The 18610-nt window shown below is 40.6% G+C and overlaps 1 protein-coding gene across 18 annotated transcripts in view; it reads right to left on the reverse strand.

Moving 5' to 3' along the window:
- RIMS1 (regulating synaptic membrane exocytosis 1) overlaps positions 1 to 18610 on the reverse strand; it is a 546022-nt gene that overhangs the window by 236969 nt on the left and 290443 nt on the right. For all 18 annotated transcript variants that reach the window (XM_053601816.1, XM_053601832.1, XM_053601824.1 and 15 more), the window contains one exon: positions 15866 to 16725. In XM_053601816.1, coding sequence (XP_053457791.1) covers positions 15866 to 16725 — 860 coding nt within the window. The remainder of the gene's footprint in view (positions 1 to 15865; positions 16726 to 18610) is intronic.

Below are 18610 nucleotides of genomic sequence, written 5' to 3' on the forward strand. Positions count from 1 at the left end.
ATACAAAAACTCCCTAAAGAGAAAAGCCCAGGACCAGATGGCTTCACGTCAGAATTCCACCAAACCTTTAAAGAGGAACTAGTACCTATATTACTCAACCTGTTCCAAAAGGTAGAAAAAGAAGGAAGACTACCCAACACATTCTATGAAGCAAACATCACCCTGATCCCCAAACCAGGGAAAGACCCAACAAGGAAAGAAAATTATACACCAATATCACTAATGAATATAGATGCAAAAATATTCAAACAAGATCCTAACAAACAGAGTCCAGCAACACATCAAACAAATTATACATCATGACCAAGTCTGTTTTATCCCAGGGTCTCAAGGCTGGTTCAATATACATAAATCTATAATTATAATTCAGCACATAAACATATTAAAAAACAAAGATGGTAGATTCTCTCAACTGATGCAAAAAAAGCTTTTTATAATATCCAGCATCCTTCATGATCAGAACACTTAAGAAAATTGGTATAGAAGGGACATTTCTCAAACTGATAGAGGCCTTCTACAGCAAACCCACAGCCAAATTCGTATTGAATGGAGTTAAATTGAAATAATTTCCACTCAGATCAGGAACCAGACAAGGCTGCCCATTGTCTCCGCTGGTCTCTAACACTGTAATGGAAGTTTTAGCCACCGCAATTAGGGAAGAAAAGGCGATCAAGGGTATCCATATAGGGTCAGAAGAGATCAAACTTTCGCTCTTCGCAGATGATATGATTATATATCTGGAAAACACCAGGGATTCTACTACAAAACTCTTAGAAGTGATCCAGGAATACAGCAGCATCTCAGGTTACAAAATCAACATTCATAAATCGGTAGCCTTTATATATACCAATAATAGTCAAGCTGAAAAAACAGTCAAGGACTCTATTCCTTTCACAGTAGTGCCAAAGAAGATGAAATATTTGGGAGTTTATCTAACAAAGGACGTGAAAGATCTCTATAAAGAGAACTATGAAACTCTAAGAAAAGAAATAGCTGGAAATTTTAACAAATAAAAAAACATACCACGCTCATGGCTGGGAAGAATCAACATTGTTAAAATGTCCATACTACCCAAAGCAATATACAATTTTAATGCAATCCCTATTAAAGCTCCACTGTCATACTTTAAAGATCTTGAAAAAATAATACTTCGTTTTATATGGAATCAGAAAAAACCTCGAATAGCCAAGACATTACTCAGAAATAAACACAAAGCAGGAGGAATCACACTACCAGTCCTCAGACTATATTGTAAATCGACAGTGATCAAAACAGCATGGTATGGGCACAAAAATGAGAAGTAGATGTCTGGACCAGAATAGAGAACCAAGAGATGAGTCCAGCTACTTACCGTTATTTGATCTTTGACAAGCCAATTAAAAACATTCAGTGGGGAAAAGATTCCCTATTTAACAAATGGTGCTGGGTAAACTGGCTGGAAACCTGTAGAAGACTGACCCACACCTTTCACCATCAACTAAGACAGACTCTCACTGGATAAAAGATTTAAACTTAAGACATGAAACTATAAAAATATCAGAAGAGAGTGCAGGGAAAACCCTTGAATAAATCAGTCTAGGCGATTATTTTATGAGGAGGACTCCCCGGGCAAATGAAGCAACTTCAAAAATTCACTACTGGGACCTGATAAAAGTAAAAAGCTTCTGCACAGCCAAGAACACAGTAAGTAAAGCAAGCAAACAGCCCTCAGAATGGGAAAAGGTATTTGCAGGTTATGTCTCCGGCAAAGGTTTAATAACCAGAATCCACAGAGAACTCAAACGTAGAAGCAAGAAAAGAACAAGTGATCCCATCGCAGGCTGGGCAAGGGACTTGAAGAGAAACTTCTCTGAAGAAGACAGGCGCATGGCCTACAGACATATGAAAAAATGCTCATCATCCTTAATCATCGGAGAAATGCAAATCAAAACTACTTTGAGATATCATTTAACTCCAGTAAGATTAGCCCATATCACAAAATCCCAAGACCAGAGATGTTAGCGTGGATGTGGAGAAAAGAGAACACTTCTACACTGCTGGTGGGAATGCAAATTAATACATTCCTTTTGGAAAGATGTTTGGAGAACACTTAGAGATGTAAAAATAGATCTGCCATTCAATCCTATAATTCCTCTACTAGGTATATACCCAGAAGAACAAAAATCACATCATATCAAAGATATCTGTACCAGAATGTTTATTGCAGCCCAATTCATAATTGCTAAGTCATGGAAAAAGCCCAAGTGCCCATCGATCTACGAATGGATTAATAAATTGTGGTATATTTACACTGTGGAATATTATGCAGCCTTAAAGATGGAGACTTTATCTCTTTCATGTTTACATGGATGGAGCTGGAATATATTCTTCTTAGTAAAGTATCTCAAGAATGGAAGAAAAAGTATCCAATGTATTCAGCCCTACTATGAAACTAATTTATGGCTTTCACAGGAAAGCTATAACCCAGTTATAACCTAAGAATATGGAAAAGGGGGAAAGGGAGGAGAGGGAGGGGGGAGGATGGGCAGATGGTGGGTGATTGGTGGGATTACACATACAGTGCATCTTACATGGGTACATGTGAAACTTAGTAAATGTAGAATATAAATGTTTTAACAGAATAACTAAGTAAATGCCAGGAAGGCTATGTTAACCATTGTGATGAAAATGTGTCAAACGGTCTACGAAACTAGTGTATGGTGTCCCATGAGCGCATTAATGTACACAGCTATGATTTAATAATGAAAAAAAGAAAAAAATTTCAAAAGTTTGCTAAAGGTATATATATATATATATATATATACTATTTAGAGATATATGAACCTAGCAAGTATATAGTCAAGGCAGGCAGAAACAAACTTCTAACTTAGCAGAGTGAGAATTTTGCAAGAACCTTTGGCTTTACTGCTAAAGACATATTTCTTCAGTGACATCGTAGCTATGTGGTGTTTCATATTCTTTATGCCCTTTTGTATGTCTGAAATATTTCATAATAAAAATATGTTAAAGGTGTGTGTATAAAAGAAGAAAATCAAATGTTTGTATATCTTTAAAGTATACATTAAGTTAATATCTAGTGGTAGGAATATTATGGTCTCCTTTATGTAGTTAAAGAATTAACTAGGGTAAAAATTACTAAAATAATTAAGAAAACAATTCTTTGAACAGAGAAGTATCCTGTAGTTACACACACAAAAAACAAAGTAAATGATTTCTTGTCATTGAATTAAAATGTGCTTGTTGATTGAAGTGCTTTTTCACAAATTCATGGCCAATAAATCAATAAACTTAAGGTATACGCCAAGAATTAGAAGATAAGAAAGATTACCCTTTTAAAACCAATTCTTTTCTTTTTTTTTTTTTACTTTCTAATGCATGTTTTATTTTTAATATAGAAAATCCTTCCACAATTCATTGCAATCAAATGTTAATCTCTAAATTTTCTATTGTCTCATTTCATCTCTACTAGTTTAAGAATAATATTTTAATCTTATTTTTTTAATCTTATTTTATAGTTGTCTCAATCCTTCCAGCTTGGTTCTTCATAAAGTAAAAAATCAATTATTTTCAATAGTATGTTATGTAAGTATACATCTTTTCTCCCTCAAATTATATACTCAAGTTATATAATCAAGTACATAATTTATTAGTCTTGTTTTTAATTCTAGAAATGAAAAAGAAAAAGAAAACAGTCAACAGTGTATGACTCAATCCAACAATTCTATTTTCTATGTACATAAAGCAAACTATCTCTTTAGTAAGTATAAAACAGGATACCCAATGTAGAAACTTGATTTCTTCACTTTTGCTTATAATCACTTACCCTCAGGAAAAACACAAATATGCAAACATTAAAAATACAAATAGATAGCCCAGGAGAACAGTTGAGGAGGAAGTAAAACTTGATTTTAGTTTTGAATCACGACTAGAGATGGAAGGCATTTTAATAAGGCAGAACACTGCCAAGTAAGGGAGATGAGAAAAGTTCATGGAAAGTTCGAAAGACAGAAAATAAATGCTGATTAGTCAGAGACAGTAGAGAGATGGAGAAGGTGAGTATGTCAGAATTGTTGAGGCTACACCGTAAGGACTGAAGGGCTTGGCTGAAGTTTTGGAATTTCATTCTGTGTGTAATGACAATCCAATCTATAGGAGTTTTACCACCATGCTAAACGTAATAATGAAGTGTTAAGACAGTTACGATTACTACATTTGTTGATCTTACAGACTCTGAGGACTTTGCTCATTTATCATTGTAAAGTAAGCATAACTTTCCGTTTCTATTTCCACTTGTTTACAAGGCCACTCTTCCGTTCCTCAATCCCACCATCATTCTTGGGCTCCTGAGCACTGCATGGCTGTACTAGACAGAATTCGTACCTGCTAGTCAGTCAGAAGGTGAATTCAAAACACTGCTAATCCATCAGAAAGTGAATTAAAAATAGCTGGGTTAACGTTTTGAAATACATCTTGATACATACAACTTTTTACTTTATCCCCCAAACATAAGCTGAATCATTTTGAATACTTCTTCCAAGTCAAGTCAAATGTGTTCCCAAATATATACACAACCTTTTATAGGAAGCTTGTATTATGACATAAGATAAAATTGTCATGGAAGCAGCAGCACTTCATAATTTATGAAGGGTCAATTTTTGAGATCTGGCAGAAATCCTAAAAACAAAACAAAACAAAACTCCCCGAAAGAAAAAACAACACTCAGGTGCCAACCCAGAACAATAAAATCAGAAGTTCTAGGCTTAAAGTGATTGTAATGTGCACTGAACTAGTATCATAGTTCTTAATTCAATTGGACATTAAAATAAATTGGAGGCACTGCTCTACATTAACTAAATCAGAATGGCTTCTGGTGCTGCCCAGACACCTAATTTTTAAAAGCTCCTATAATTTTATAAATGCATCCAATAGAAGGATCACTGATCTAATTCCCAAGGTGACTCAGTTCTAGACAGAACCAGGATTCAGGTGTGTTCCCTTGCCCCGGAACACCTGGTCCTTTTCCTCCTGCAGATCTGTAAGCTTACTGTTCCCCAACAGTATCCCCAGTATCCCCTGTAAGCTTATGTATCCCCAGTCTCTCGTTCATGCCAGTCTCCCTGGCCAAAATGACACATTGGTTCTTCCTACCCAATTTATACCCCAGCTCCAACACAAAACCTTAGCAGCCCAGCCTCCTCCCCAGCTCCTGTAATATGTATTACATATCTATCCTGTTTGGTGTCACAGAAATACTATTTACAGAGTACTTGCCGTGTATTGAGTTATGAGGCACACAGAGCCATAAATACACCTTCTAATTTAATCTTTACACCTGCTCCATGAGGTACGTCCAATTATTTGCATTTTCTAAACTGATGGAATTTGAGGCTTACAGAGGAAGTTACATAACACATCCAAGGCTGTTTGTCTTCAGCTGTGCCCGAAACTGTCTGTGTCCTCCTCATGGTCTTGGATATCAAATCATGTTCAAATGTAAACTACTCAGTAAGGATGTTCATTATCTTACGTTTTATAAAGTTAAACTACAAGAAGAGACAAATGCCAAACATGAGTATTCGTCATGTTCCACGTGTATGAGGTCTGACAATTAAGTTCGTGAACTCATCCTAGAAAAAGTGCTGCACGCCTCATTGCTGAATATCACTAAGGTCACCTTTGAAGTACTCCCCTTGGGAAACTATGCACTGATAGCAGTGCCTAGTCTACCTTTCAAAACAATTTTGGAACTCTTTTTCTGGAATAGCTATCAGAGCTTTACCCTTCATGTTCTGAATGTCATCAACATGTCTTCCTTTCCTTGATCTTTTTCCTTGATCTTCAGGTAAAGAAAAAAGTCACTGGGGGCCAGAAGAGGTTAGTGGCTAAAACCTATGTGTTTAGTGGCTAAAACCTCCCTCACAGACAGTGTCGTGTGAGCTGGTGCATTGTCGTGATGCAAGAACCACAAGTTGGTGGAGAAAAGTTCATGTCATTTTCCTTTAATATTTTCAAGCGGCCTTTCAGTACTTCCAAATAGTAAATGTAGTTAATTGTTTGTCCACCTGGTGAAAATTCATGACCAACAGTACCTCTGTTATCAGAAAAGCTTACCAACATCTTTTTGACTCTTGGTCTGATTAAAATTTTTGGTCATGGGGCATTGCCTGACTTCCATTCTGTACTTTGACACTTTTTTTCAGGGTTGTATCTGTACACCCATGTTTCATCAACAGTGATAACATGACCCAAAACATTATCTTTCCTCTCCAAAATGTCTTGGTAAACTTAGACTCAGCTTTGTTCATCAATGAGCTCCTTCAGGACCATTTTTGCACACAACTTTCTCATGCCAAGATTTTTAATGAAAATTTTCTAACTATTTTTCTATCAATGTTTACTTGGTCTGCTATGCTTCTCATAGCTGACAATTTTGATTACAATTCAGCAAATGTTTGCAATATTTTTGTGAATTCTGCTTGTTACTAGCCTCCTTGACCTCTGCTAGTAACAAGCAGAATTCACAAAAAATATTGCAAACATTTGCATATTTTGGCAAAATATGCGTTATCCCCACAAACTTAGACTAACGTGTCTCTGATTTCACTTCCAGTCTTGCCAAGTTGTACAGGAAATTTATTATTTATTTGTTGCTCTAATTCAAGTTCCAACATTCTTGTGACAGCACACAAAATCATGCAACAATAATGAATGCCACTCAACAAGACACTGGCACCTGCTGACAGAACACAGTTGTGAGACACTGATATACCAAGGTTGTGAAACCCTACTGAGCTGTTTGCACAGTGCTGCCAACATCAGCGCTCAGTAGCACGTTCTCAAACTTAACTGCCAGACCTCCTATGCAAACATGTATAGGTCTTGGTCTTTTCTGTGAATATTAATAATACGATTGAATTGTGTCCCCTCTAAACTCATTGTTGAATGTCTATCACGTAATAACCTCAGAATGTAACTATATTTGGAGACAGGTTTCCATTTGGAGTTGAGGTCCTCTTATAAGAGGAATTTGGACACAGGCATTTTCAGAAGGATGATCACGTGAAGACACAGGGAGAAGACAGCCATCTATAAGCCAGGAAGTAAGTCTTGGAACAGATCTTTCCCTTTGTCTCTCAAAAGGATCTCAGACTTCTAGCCTCTAGAACAGTGAGAAAATTAATTCCTGTTGTTTTGGCCACTCAGTCTGTGGTGCCCTATTACAGAAGCCTTGGGAAACTAACACAATCTAACACAGTAGCCTCAGAAGAGTTTATTGGCATTAACATTACATCTGCCCTTGGGGATGAAACAGGTGCTTTTAAAGAAGACCCAACTGCAGAAGTTCAGCTAGCCTAGTGGGTAGAACAAGACATGAAAAGATGATGGCTACAGGTACTAAATCTAGAATAACAGTAAGAATCAGAGATACTGCATAACATGTGAAAAAGGATGGCATGGAAGGTAATATGTAGATTTCCAATATAAGAGTTGGCATTAATGAAGTCAGTATTTAGGGATCCTGCTTCTTTATAACTCTGAACAGGGATTAGTGAGGGTAAGCAAAAACTTTACTTCTAGAGGGACTTGGGCAATAGAATCAGACTCCCTTATAAGGATCCAGGGGCATAGATCTAATACCCAAAACTAGACATAAATTTTGGACCTGGTCTCAAGAACACACTAGAAGTTAAGAGTGGTAGGACTGGTCCCAGACTGCAGACAAAGCAAATAGCAGAATGGACTAAAGGCTAGTCTTCAGAAGGTTGTGGTGGAGCTGGGGACAGGATGAGTTTCAAGCTCTCCCAGCTGCAAAGAGAAAAAGGCTTTCAGGTCAGGGAATCAGGCAGATCTTAACACCCACAATGTCTCCTCTGTTTAGTAATGTGTGAAAGGGGAGAATTTTGTCTGCTTCTGACATCTCTCTCAGGTCTGAGGTTGTGTTATTCTGTGAAATTGAACCAAAAGTAAGGACACCTTTTTCTTCGCTGGATAAAATGGGTCAAAAGCACTGCAGTATGATTCTGCATTTTAAAGGATACAGAACACAACTTATTGAGATAAAACAGGTGACATTGAAATCTCCAATATCAAATCCTTTTCCAAATTAACTTTGAAGGATAAATGTTTCCCCTTAAAATGACCTTTACTGACACATCTTTTAAAACACTCTATTAAAATGATAAGAATATTACATATAAAATTTGTATAAGTATTTGTGAAAATGTAACCTTGCTGTTAATTTAGTTTTTCCTGATTTAAGAATAGAAATTTCCCTTGGATGAAAACTAAATGGCTGATATTTCTTGCTATGGACGAATCTGGAAGAAATATTATTGGATATAATCATGTTAGATTTATAGGCTTAATTTCCTTCCTTTTTATAGAACTTATGTTTAGTCATAACTCCTATTTTAGAACCAAGGAGATTTTTCAGTCATTTATATATTAAGCAGAATTTAAAACTGAAAATTCAGCCTCTGATAATGATTTCCAAATTTTTCTTAATGCATATTCTTAGAAACTGGAATGTTAGCTCAGACCCCACCTCCCACATAACGAGTTATTTGTGTTCTAGTCCTCCTCAAGATTTAATCACATAGATGATTACAATAGCTAGTGTCCATCCATTCCATATTCATTGTAAGAAGAAATTAGTCCTCAGTCTCTCTCTCTCATCTCCCCTCTCCAAGACACTTAAACTGAAATATCTCATACCCTAAATCACACATTTCTCTTCCAGTAGTTGAGAATTAAATTTATCTTTTTGTTTGTGATGTCAGACAGCAGTAATTACTCTTCTCTTTTATGCTTATTCCCAACTTTGTCCTTTGTAACACGTTGGTACCAAAGAAAATCAGTCCAGGTAAAACTGTTGGGCATTAGGGCTTTATGTCAACCTGTGTAATCGTCCATTTGCTGTCCTACCAGAGTCTCTATCCTCTGCCTAATTTAACAAAGCAAATTAAAGAGGCGACTACATTAAACATTTGACTGAAGGTAGAAAGTGGAGGTAGGGGATCTCTAAAATATGTTCATCAGCCTATGTGGGGAAAGGGCCAAGATAGACGTAAAGGCAAAAACACAAAGGAGGTAAGGTAGGCTCTTTTCAGAGCGCTACTGAGGGCAGGAGCTTTGTTCTAATCAACATATTCCTGAGGCCTGGAAAGTGTCTGTCACCTAGGGGGAACTCAATGAAAGGTCTATGCATAAAGAAAAATTAATAAAACAAAAAAGACCCCAGTGCTGTTACAGTTCCATGTGAACCCACTGATGTTCTGAGGTTCTGATTTCTAAAATACGGATTATGGAGGAGCCCAGACGACAACAAAATTGGTTACTTACAACTTAACCAAAAGGACATTAATAGAACTTTTTGTGTGTCCTTATTTGAATGGACTGAATTAATGAATGCATATGATAAAGCTAAAATAAATAAGGACTTGGCATGAATAGCTGCAGTAATTCGTTTCTCCTTATGTCCTCTGACAACACGATTAACTCCACTTCCCAACTTCTTTTTTCTTAGTTCTTCTAAAACAGCATTTATTTTCTTAGTTCTTATAATGGAAAACACTCTAAGTTTTGCCTCTATGTAGACTGCTTTAGTTGGCATATTATCGATCTCCTCCCTCCCTCCCTCTTTCCTTCCTTCCTTCCTCTCTCTCTCTCCCTCTTCCCCTCCCCCACTCTCTTTCTTTCTTTTCTTTTTTTCTTTTTTTTGAGACAGAGTCTCACTCTATTGCCCAGACTAGAGTGCCATGGTGTCACTCTAGTTCACAGCAACCTCAAACTCCTGGGCTTAAGTGATCCTCCTGCTTCAGCCTCCTGAGCAGCTGGGATGACAGGTTTCTACCACGACGCCCACCTGACTTTTCTATTTTTAGTAGAGACAGGGTCTTGCTCTTGCTCTTGCTCAGGCTGGTCTCGAACTCCTGAGCTCAAGGGATTCTCCCACCTTGGCCTCCCAGAGTGCTAGGGTTACAGGCGTGAGCCACTGTGCCGGCCTATCTATTGCTTTCTAAATTTTAAGAAATTAAAAGATTAAAAGGAAGACATCAGCTCACTTTATCCCATTTTGCTTTTAGAAGTCAACAGTTTACTTATCTCTATACAATTCCATATTCAAATATGCTTAATCCTCTATTTATTGTCCTAAAATTGGAATAAGATCTTTTAAGTCTTGAACATTTTAGATGAGACTATTTATATGCTGACCTGTCCCTCCACTTCTCCCCTCTCCAATGCCCATCTGACAAAATATTTACATTTAAAATTGATTAAGCACCTCTGTAATATTATTACATGTAAATACTCTAGAACTAAGTAAAAATCACTAATATGCAAGAATTAAATTTCCTTTTCTGCAGCTGCACCGTCAAGGTTCCTATTCACATAAAAGAAACTGTACCTAGGTTAACAGCTTAGTTAGCTATATCAATTACTTAAAATCATTTTTTATGTTTTTGCCTGCTTCATTATTTGAACCATGGTTTTCCTTTCAGCAGTTTAATTTTTTTTTTTTTATAGATTTCTAATTGCTCCTTTTTAAGGTTTCAGGACATAACACAGGGGAGCTTCTGTTAGGTCTGCTCCCTCCCTGACTCAGGGTGGGATGATCCAAAGGCTGAATCTCGAGCATACCTGGTTCTGTGCACCAGAGTGAGCAGGAAGGTGTCAGTTGTGGAAACTCAGGGTTGTTAGCCACCAAATCTCTGCTACCCCTGCTCTCTGAGGCAATTTCTCTGCACAGAGTTTGAGCAGCTCCTCGATCACACCAGATGTCTGCAGTGTAGAAGGGAGACCACTCCCAACTTGAGTGCCTGCAGCTTTTATTCATCTCCTAAAAAGCAGTACGCCCTTGGGTTGCTTCTATTTTGCTATCTTACTCTCTTCCCAGCAGCATGAATTGTACTGCAATCCCTTGCTTAATCTCTGAGGTGGTGAGTGGTGCTCGGCCTTGCCATGCCCTGTTTGATTGAGTCAGTAGGTGCTGTAATGAGCTTACAGTTGTTCCCTCTATTAGTGGTTGATGCTTACAGGAAAGAGCCAATTACAGAGATATTCTTTTGTGCCTGTAATAGGCTTTAACTCCTTAGGAGGAGTACTTTAATGCACTAGGCAGTGGAGAGGGCAGTGTAGCTCTCAGGGGATTGCTTGCTGTCCATCATAGGAGAGGCATGTAAAGGAGTGAGGTTGGGTGGGGTCAGGTTGGGCAAGCCTGGAAGGCTGGGCAATGTCTCAGCAGGGCTCTAAAGCCAGACCCCAAGCCTCTAGGAAAAGCTGCTGGGAGAGGGGCCAAGTGTTCTGTCAACACTAGAAAGACTGCTCTTGGGGAAGGGCACATCTGTAATTCACCAACTGGCTCTTGGAGTGAGGTCCTCCTCTCTCTTGCTATCTCTGCCTCAAAGCTCTCTCCAGTGTCTGTTTTCAAATGCTCGCCAGCCAGTGTCACCCTTAGCAGCAATGGCGACACAGGCTGGGACCTTCACATAAGAGGAATCTCCCTAGATAAACAGTACCACTTTCCCATGGGGGAAGGGCACTCTACCAGATCACTATGTCCTGGACCCCACTACATTCTTCAGTCTGTTCTGTTCACTTGGAGTCCCTTGCCTCCTGAATCAAGCTCTCAGATCTCTCCCTCATGATCTCTAGCAACCCTCCAAGGGTCATGGGATGGATGGCACCTGTGTATCTGACTCATTGGCGTGAGTCTCTGTGGACTACCAGCAGGCTGAGAACTCTGAGATGGGCACCCCTGGGTCCACTGCAGGTCTCCAAGGGGAATGTTGTGGGCCCTACTCTCCACAGAAACCCCAGACTGGTGGACACCATAGCTGATGAGAGGAAACCGCTCCCCAAATCTCAATCTCCCCTCCTGGCTGAAGTAGGAAGGGGTGGGGCATGAGAGGAAGAGTCTAAACAGAAGAAAGCTGGGATCCTAACTCCTTCAGTCCTCCTCCATGGAAGGAAGACTGCACAAGATGTCCAAACTCCAGGATCACAGTTTTCCACACGATTCAGTAGTTGCAGCAGGACCCAGGCTCATGAGGGTGGAAAAGCTTCCAAACAACTCAGTCCTCGCTGGTTAATGAAGGTGTGTGGGAAGGAGACATGGATCCCCCTTACCCTTCACTGTGCTCTGAGCCTCAATGGGTTTGATCTCACTGTTTCTTCTCCTCTTTTTTCTTGTTCCTGTTCTGCTTGCAGTTTCTCTCCATGAAGTCTCCAGAACCTCCTCCTCCAAACTATACCAGAGTTAAGCCCAGCCCGCCCCCCCTTTATCTGAAACCTTTCCCTAACTCTAGGATGCTCTGACAAGCAATATCTCTAGTCAGCCATCTTGCCCTCTTCCTATATTCTTATAATAAAGTAAGGCAGAGGAAATCAAATGTTATTAATAAAATCATAAATTTTGAATGAACGAATATTTACTATTCATTAAGTGAAAGTTGATCATCATACATGTTATGAAAATTCTAGGATGCACAAAAATCAAGAAACTTAAAATCTGTGTGGATGGAAACAAATAAAGCCTTCCCAGAAACACCAATAAGGTGAACAAGTTGCACGGGTGAATCAGAAAGAACACTGTTGACTGTGTTTCTTGGAAGTGTAATAATGGACTGAAACACAGTCCATCTCAAAATTTTCATAGTGACCCACGTAAAGGTCTTCATCCTTGTTCGTCATCGTCACGTTGAGTAGGCTGAGGAGTAGGAAGGAAAAGGGTTGGTCTTGCTGTCTCGGGAGCAGGGGAGGTGGAAGAGGTGGAGAAGGTAGAAAGAGAGGCAGGAAGGAAGGTGCACATGGCATAACTTTACAGAAATGAGGCACATCAGAATTTCCGTCTGACTCTCTTGCTTTTTCATTTCTCTAAAAGTGTTTTTTATAAGGCACCAATCCATTTTTACACTGTTTGCTTTAGTTTTAATGCCTTTATTATAAAGGGACCCTGTCATAAAAGTCAAAAGTCTTGACTAATCGGAATGTGGCCAGACTGTCTAAAGTTGATATGCTTTCCAGCACTGCCGTCTCTACGTCTTCCTTACCATCCAGCACTGGTTCAGAAGCATGCCCCTGCATCAGTCATCTTCATTAATTCTCTGGTGTGGTGTCTCCTAGTTCCAGAATTTTTGCAAAATCTGTTCTATATTTTCAAACACTTGACCCCTCCCCCAACATTTATTTTTTACCAAATTCATAATCTCTTTCATAATTTCCTTGTTTGTTGTGAAGTCATGTACAACATCTGGATACCATTTTCTCTACCAGGAATTTATTGTTTGGGGCTTGGTGATTTTCACGGCTTTTTTTGGAACAATGGTGTAATCCTTCCAGAATTTCATGATGTTCTCTATCAGGGTCATGTTCCATAACACTAGCAATCAGTTCCATAGAATATCATGTGTAATGAGCCTTAGAAGTCCCCATGATCCCCTGATACAGAAACTTTAGTTTGCCGGGGCATGTAGACTACTTCAATGCCTTTGGTATTAACCTAATAGAGTTCTGGTTAGCCAGGGGCATTTTCGTATATCAAAAGAACACTGAAAGGCAATCCCTTACTGAAAAGGTAACTTGAAACTTCACAGACAGATCACCAATGGGACTGTTAGAGTAGGAGACTACAACACAAGACTAGAGCAGGTGCTTGATGATTAGGTGCAGATATTTAACAACCCTCAAGCAGAAGCTAACTAGAGGGACTGATGACCACAGGCAAGAACCTACTTTGGTTTTTCAGCAATCTCTGCCACCTTCCATGAACATTGGCTAAGTATATTATTTATATTATGGTTTTAAATTTCTCTATCCTTGAAATTACTATGATAGTTCTAAACAACCCAATGAAGTATAAAAATGGGAGAGAATACACTTTTAGGAATTACTACCCACATTCTTATCAAGGCCTTTGGCCTTGAATATTCCTCCCCTCAATTAATTAGACCTTAAAAGATCAAAACCCACTTTCTCTCAGCACAGCTGCTCTCCTTTGAGCCTCCCTCTTCTACTGAGAGTGTACTTTCACTCCAATAAAAGTGTTGCTTGCTTGGCTTATGTGTTACATCCTGAAATTCTTTTCCTGAGGAACACCAAGAACATGGAAAAACCTCCACTCCAACATGGTAACAAAGTAAGTCCAGAAAAAGGCCTTCTTGTTGTACAAACAAAAGACTGGCACCTGGTGTTTTTCCCTTGAAGGCTCAGGGTTAGCAGCTTTAACATTTAGGCAGTGTTAACCATGTGTGAACTGACAGCATTTGTACAATGGCATAGTTACCTTGTTCCTTCCTGCCTTAAATCCTGGACCTTGCTTTTCTTCCTTACTAATAATTATCCTTTGTGACATTTTGTTTCCAGAATAGGACACTTCTGTCTGCATCAAAAATCTGTTCAGGTAGATATCCTTTCTCCTGTCATTTTCTTAATGGCAACTGATAACTTATTTGCTGCCTCTTAGTGGACAAAAGCTGCTTCTCCTATTTTCTTGATTTTTTTTTTTTTTAAAGTTAAACCTCTTTCTAATACAATCAAACCATCCTTTGCTGGCATTAAATTCTCTACCTTTAGGTCCTTCATCTCCCTTTTGGTATACTCCATCAATAGAATGACTTAGCTTTTTCTTAAATCATATTAGAGTCTTTAAATATGCACTTCTTATAGTAATCCCATTCCCACATAAAAGCTGCATTTTTCAATACAAGACAAGAAGGTATTCTGCAAAAAGTACAACATTTTCATGCCAATTGGCCAGCTGCAACAACAGCTTCACAAATATCCTTTCAACATTGGTCCTTAACTTGAAACAGTGGGCAAACACAGCTGTAGACTTCAATCTATGGCATGTATGAAGCAATCAAGCAATTCAACTTTATCGGGTAAGATTATTACTTTTCTTTACTTCTTGGAACCACTTCAAGCATCACTACTGGCATTTCATATGGATCTTGTGGTGTTATTAAAGTTTATAGCATTGCACTAAATATCATGAAAAACATGCAAGGAACAGGAAAGATCACTTTATTGCTCATGTGAGGTGAATAGGTTATGAGGGTCACCCAGAATTTTAAGCAGATGCTCACAACACATAAGTTCGCAGGAGAAGACTATGAAACCATTATAGTAGTATAGTATGTACCAGAGTTAATTTTAGGCATTATTTAATGTTGCATCTTTAGATGTATTTACATCTCTCTCAACTGCAGATGGTGCCATGTATGGCTTGTATGAACTTGTGCAAGTTTTCATAAAATTTAACTTTTATAATAAAATATCTCTTACATTTTATGCACTCACAACCTACCTTTTACTTTAAAAAAAAAAAGATATTCCGAGGCCACACATCCATCTGAAAGACTTTTCAAATTGTTGCAAATCTTTAAAAATTTTATTTTAAAAATCCATATTAAGTGTACCTGTATAGTCCAATTTCTTCACAAATTGTGAGAAAGATTAATTTGAAATTTTCAAAAGAAAATTGCTAGCTTGGTGATTAGAATATTACACCACTGATTTTTTTAAATGTACCTTTCCCTTTATAAGGCATCACTTTTCATTTTTTAGAAGTTATTTTCCCGAGAACAATAAATCCACCCAAAACAATACCTAAGAAATCTAAGACTGCACACAGAAATTCCCAGAATGACAGGACACAAAATCACAAAAAGCTCTTGTCACCATTATTTTCGCCTGTGGTTATGTTTTAAAACCTCACAAATAAGTAAACGAAACCACATCCCCCGTCCGCCCCGCCCCCTTTGCGGCCCCGCCCCTCGGACGACCCTCCCCCTTTGAGGCCCCGCCCCCTACAGCCCGCCCCGCCCGCGCGCACACGGTCCCAGCGCGGCGCCTGCCCCTTTACCTTTCTCGCTGACGCTCTCGCTCTCCAGCTCCACGTCCTCGCAGCTGGTGTACTCGGGCGTCGACACGCCCTCCTCCTCCGAGCTGCTCACCGACATCTGCCGCCTCTTGCCGCCCCTCTTGGGCCGGTGCGGCTTGGGCGGGGAGGGCCGCACGGACTCGGACTGGTCGGAGCTCAGCGAGTCGTTGCGCAGCATGGTCTCCGCCTTCTCGCGCTTGGCCTTGCGGATGAGCACCGCCGAGCTGGGGTCCAGGCGGCTCTGCTTCCTGAGGGGCTCCTGGGCTTTGAGCTCCGCGGCTTCGGCGGGGGCCGGGCCGTGCCGGGGCGCCGGCGGGCTGTGGTTCGTTGGCGGCTTGGCCGCCCGGGCCTCCGCGGTCCTCTCGGCCGGGTAGGCGCGCGGCGAGTCCGGCGGCGAGGCCCTGGCGGGGCCCGGCGCGCGCTTGCCCGCCTTGCCCTCAGGCGGCGCGGCGCCCGCCTCGGTGCGCGGAAGCGCCACATCGCTGTGGCGCCGCTCGTGCCTGGCGCGGGACACCCGGGCGTGCATGCGCATCTGCTGCTCCTCCGGCGGCGGCTTCACCGGGTACCGCGCCAGGTTGGGGTCGCTGCGGTACCGCGTCTGGTACTCCTCCTCTTTCCTTTGCTTCTCCTCGGCCGCCGCCTTGCCCTCGTCTCGTTTTTCCGGCACGTCGGGGTAGTCCTGCGACCGGCCCTTCTCCAGCCTCCGGCTCTCCCGCCGTTCCTTCCGCTCGCGTTCGTCCGGGGCCCCCTCCCCGGGCTGCGGCGAGGTCTTCGGCGCGCGTTTCCGCTCGCTCTTCGGGGCTGCTTTGCCATTCTGCTCCGAAAGCCCTGGCGTCTTCTTTCTGTGGTGTACAAGGGAAGGGCGAGAAGAAGTGCAGTTTATAAAACTTAAAGACCAGACCTAAGAAACATTTTCCTTCTCATTCGGTTTAAATCATCGTAATTCTTGTAATTAGTTACAATTCAGTCTCTGATACTCAAGATTATAAAGGAGCACTTAACAGCTGCATGCTGAGGGGGGCGGTAGGGACTAACCCCACCTTGGTTTTGTTGTTGTGTATTTGTTTTTGTGGGGAGCTGCTGTTCCACTATTTATGTCTTGTGTTATGAGAGCCTTAACCACCTGTCAGCAACACGCTCCAACGTCAGCACTCTTGGATCAGCAGTTCTGGACACTTTCATATCAGCAGAGATGAGTTGTGGTCTCCTTTCCAGGAAAAGGGGGCATTCTTTTTTTTTTTTTTTTAATTTGGCCGGGGCTGGGTTTGAACCCACCACCTCCGGCATATGGGACCGGCGCCCTACCCGCTGAGCCACAGGCGCCGCCCAAGGGGCATTCTTTTTTTAAAAGCATTTTTCATAGTGAAGTTGGTAAGCAGTGTTATTTGTTGGGTGAAGATCAAAGTAGATATGACTGAAAATACAGAATATCCAATAATTCTGTAAATCCACATGTGTCAAGCAATGACTTTTTCCTCCTGATAGAGACAACAAATAAGGTGAAGAGGCAATAGAATTTGTTAGTAGCTGAGATAAAGGGAGAACTGATAGATTTTGAAGGAAATGATGAAGACGTTTTCATTAGTCCAGAGAGTGAACAAGAATAATTCATAGGGGCGGCGCCTGTGGCTCAGTGAGTAGGGCACCGGCCCCATATACCGAGGGTGGCGGGTTCAAACCCAGCCCCCGACAAACTGCAACAAAAAAATAGCTGGGCGTTGTGGCGGGCGCCTGTAGTCCCAGCTACTCGGGAGGCTGAGGCAAGAGAATCGCATAAGCCCAGGAGTTGGAGGTTGCTCTGAGCCGTGTGACCTCATGGCACTCTACCCTAGGGCAGTACAGTGAGACTCTGTTTCTACAAAAAAAAAAAAATAATTCATAGAGGTGGAACACGAAATTATCATTCTGAGAGAGAGTGAGGAGGAAGAAGAAGGTGATGACCACAATGGAGGAGAAGAAATGCAAAGTAGAGAGCGAAGAGAAGACCAGGCCTTCAAGAGAGACACCAAGAATGACGTGAACTCACAGCTGATAAAGGATTAGGGGAGACAACAGTCCACTAATTTTATGAGGACTCACCCAGGAGTACCATCAGAAATAGAACCCCAAACTCCATCAGATGGAGCTATTTATTGATAGTGAAACTGTGGATTTAGTTGTCAAGATTACAAACCAGAAACTATACCTAGTCGAAGAGTTGTGTAAGGACATATTCAAACAAAATTGTGGTGATTTGTGTCAGAGCCATATGCAGGGAAATCCAAGAACTTTCTAAGAAATTACAGTAGTGGCTCCAAGATTGTAAAAAGACTAGTTCAGAACTGTCATTTGGATCAGTCCGAAAGGAATATTAACATGGACAGTTTACTTCCATCACCCTGGCTTTCAAACGTGCTCTAAGAGAATATGGCCACCGTGAGTACTGTTTGCACTGATCAAAGGAATTTGCCTCTAGAACTCAAGCCAGCATCCATGAAAAACTATCTGATAACAATTAAGATTTGCCTTCTCTCCCTGTATGACATTAGTAAGTTACTGCAGCATACATCATATGTGATTTTTCGAGAAACAAATAGCCATTGGTGGCAACTTTGTTTGAAGAAATGGGAAAGAAAATACTTTTTGAAAGATCTGGCATTACAGCTCTGTGAAGTAAGAAAATGCACCCAAAATGTACACCACAAAAAAATATGGCAATGAACCTTTGTGGATGTGCGAGTGTAATTC

The sequence above is a fragment of the Nycticebus coucang genome, chromosome 9 (assembly GCF_027406575.1).
Source record: "Nycticebus coucang isolate mNycCou1 chromosome 9, mNycCou1.pri, whole genome shotgun sequence".
Lineage (NCBI taxonomy): Eukaryota > Metazoa > Chordata > Mammalia > Primates > Lorisidae > Nycticebus > Nycticebus coucang.